General features: G+C 42.8%; 1 protein-coding gene across 1 annotated transcript in view; it reads right to left on the minus strand.

The window, feature by feature from the left end:
* The window catches only part of T265_14686 (hypothetical protein), a gene marked incomplete at both ends in the record, with an annotated part of 5341 nt that extends 3036 nt beyond the window's left edge, over positions 1-2305 (minus strand). Inside the window, 3 exons of the mRNA XM_009174788.1 lie at positions 11-189; positions 1849-1994; positions 2044-2305. Coding sequence (XP_009173052.1) covers positions 11-189; positions 1849-1994; positions 2044-2305 — 587 coding nt within the window. The remainder of the gene's footprint in view (positions 1-10; positions 190-1848; positions 1995-2043) is intronic.
* Positions 2306-2506: the final 201 nt, after the last annotated feature.

Below are 2506 nucleotides of genomic sequence, written 5' to 3' on the forward strand. Positions count from 1 at the left end.
GTTCACAAACGAGAGATTCAGCTGGGGTCCAGGTAAGTCTCCCATCAAAACAAAACTGGCATGCAAAGTAGTGTATTTCATGCAATTTGTGCTCAAGTAGAACATAAGGTTGAGTGAAAATTCGGGGTCTGCACCTACTTGATGAGCCCCAAGAGGGGCGAAACCGGTCATGGGCTGTCGAAGTGCCTTCTACAATCTTATGAGTAGTGTATTACAAACTGACCCCTGTTTTTTTTCTTCTGGTGCACTAATTATGTTGACAGGCTTTGTTAAAACATGGTCTTGTTTTAACGTCAACATCACTTAACGACACTGTGTCGACAGCAAACCTCAGCTGATATTTTTTTCAGAAACTAAAGTAACTCTCCCAGACCTAACATGCCGCCCGATAGTTTGAGTCATCACTTTAATGCCATATGCATGAGCTCACTAAACCATTGAGGGCACTGCTCTATTCCTCTTTTCTTCGAGTTTGATGCAAAGACTTGTGTATGGCTGGAGTTTTTCGGTGACAGGTGTAGTTCGCGCTCAATTAGAAACCCGAAAATGTACATAAATCAACAAATGCTACGCGAAACACCTGATTGAGATTGTACCGTTGACGAACTTGTCAACGAGATGGCCTCGTGCTACGGAAATTACAGGTGCCTTTTGCTAATCTGAACATCAAAATGACGCCTGAAAATTATGAACAAGCCAAATGGTCAGTGTGATCATATGTTTCTCATATATTTCATTTGTCCGCAGAAGCTGCTCTCTAAATATGTTGAAGGTTGATCTACATCAAGCAAGGTTCTGCTTGGAGGGTCAATTTCAGTAATTTCTTTCTTTGTTCTATACGGACACATAAGTTCGGTTGTTTTATCGACCGTGGTTGGGCTCTCATCCAATGGTGAATCGAAGTTAAACGTTGGAAAGCCTATCTTATAATGCTTAACAGCAATTCGGTCTCGTCCACTCAACTATTCTGCACTGCTTTGGCAATAAATCTCAGTCTACAATGGAACAATCATGTGGCTCGAGTAGCCTTGGCTGTGTATGCACTGCGGCCCACCCTGACTAGACAAATATGGTCGTAACCATGTGTCCTTCAGAGCAGGTACACTGCAAACAGCAATTATTCTATCGGTTCCTACTATCTTCCGGTGGACCAGAAGCAAGTTTCTGTGTGAGCTGGGATCTAAAAATGTAGGATAAAACAAAAAATTACTCAGAATTACTAAGATGTATTTCATCCTTACTTTGACTCTGGCAATCTCATCTAGGAAACACCAATGTGAAGACTCAGGTTATACCGTATTTTAATCTGTCGATAATTACATGCCTTTGCGAAAAGACCTCTCTTGTGCGGCACGCAAATTATTCATATAAAATTGACTCTTCAGAGCAATGTTAGTGGTTACATTATTTAGTTGTTACTACCATCAAATTTAAATTACTAGGCTCTTGGAGAACGTTTGCATGCCAACTTGAAAACTATGGCTTGCCGTGTGGTTCCCAAGAATGTGACTTAACGTGCCCCAACACTGTAGGACCCCAGCTAGCCAGTTCACCACGCAAGTGCACCTCCTTGTGAGTGTGGAGTTCGGAAATTTAGGACCAGGTTCTCGCCAGAAATGTTAGCACACGGATTTGCTCGCAAAATGGATATACCATGTGGCTCGGTGACGCTTGTTAGAAGATGACCAGGTTTTTCTGATCCGCAATAAGAGATTGAAGACCCTTCGTAATCTTTATGAATATCGTAGCGCATCTTAGGGCTTCTGAAACACCCATCCATTCCATCCGAACAAATACACTCCATCACTACGCATAAGATGAAAGAAAATTCTTGGATAGCTCACGAACGGTTTCACCCTTCTTGGAGCACATCAGGTTAGGTGCAGTCCCCGCGTTTCCGTCATGTGTTCTACCGGTTTCACCCTTCTTGGAGCACATCAGGTTAGGTGCAGTCCCCGCGTTTCCGTCAATCTTGTGTTCTACTTGAACACAAACTGCACGAAATTAGCGATTAAATTAAATTGGGATTTTCGAAAGACTCACCTGGATTCCAGGTGAATACCTCTTTTAAGGTGTTTTTAAACGAGAGATTCATTTGGGTTCTACGTATAGGAAATCGTTCAGCTGTAACACCCTTCCGTTGCCTAGCTGCTACTCTACTCGAAAAAAGCACGAGGACTGGATTACTGCCAGGTTGCCCAGGCCTAGACATGGGAAGTTGAGAGACGGAGGTTGGGTTCGAACCACGGACCTTGCGGTTAATAAATTTGCGTTCTAACCAATTGAACCATCTTTCACCAGGTGAGACTGTCACAAATCCAAATTTGTTTGCAAATGAGTGTACTTTGCTAACAACCTACCACATCCACCATGCTCATCAAACGAGACAGGTCCATTGAATTAGACTTGCAAAGTTACTCCTCAATTTAATCTATTATTCACGGAATGGTTCCCAACAAGAATGATGCGGTCATTCAGTTTGTGCCTCTAGGCTTTTCAGCACAAG

Source organism: Opisthorchis viverrini (assembly GCF_000715545.1).
Source record: "Opisthorchis viverrini unplaced genomic scaffold opera_v5_242, whole genome shotgun sequence".
In the NCBI taxonomy this organism is placed as follows: domain Eukaryota; kingdom Metazoa; phylum Platyhelminthes; class Trematoda; order Opisthorchiida; family Opisthorchiidae; genus Opisthorchis; species Opisthorchis viverrini.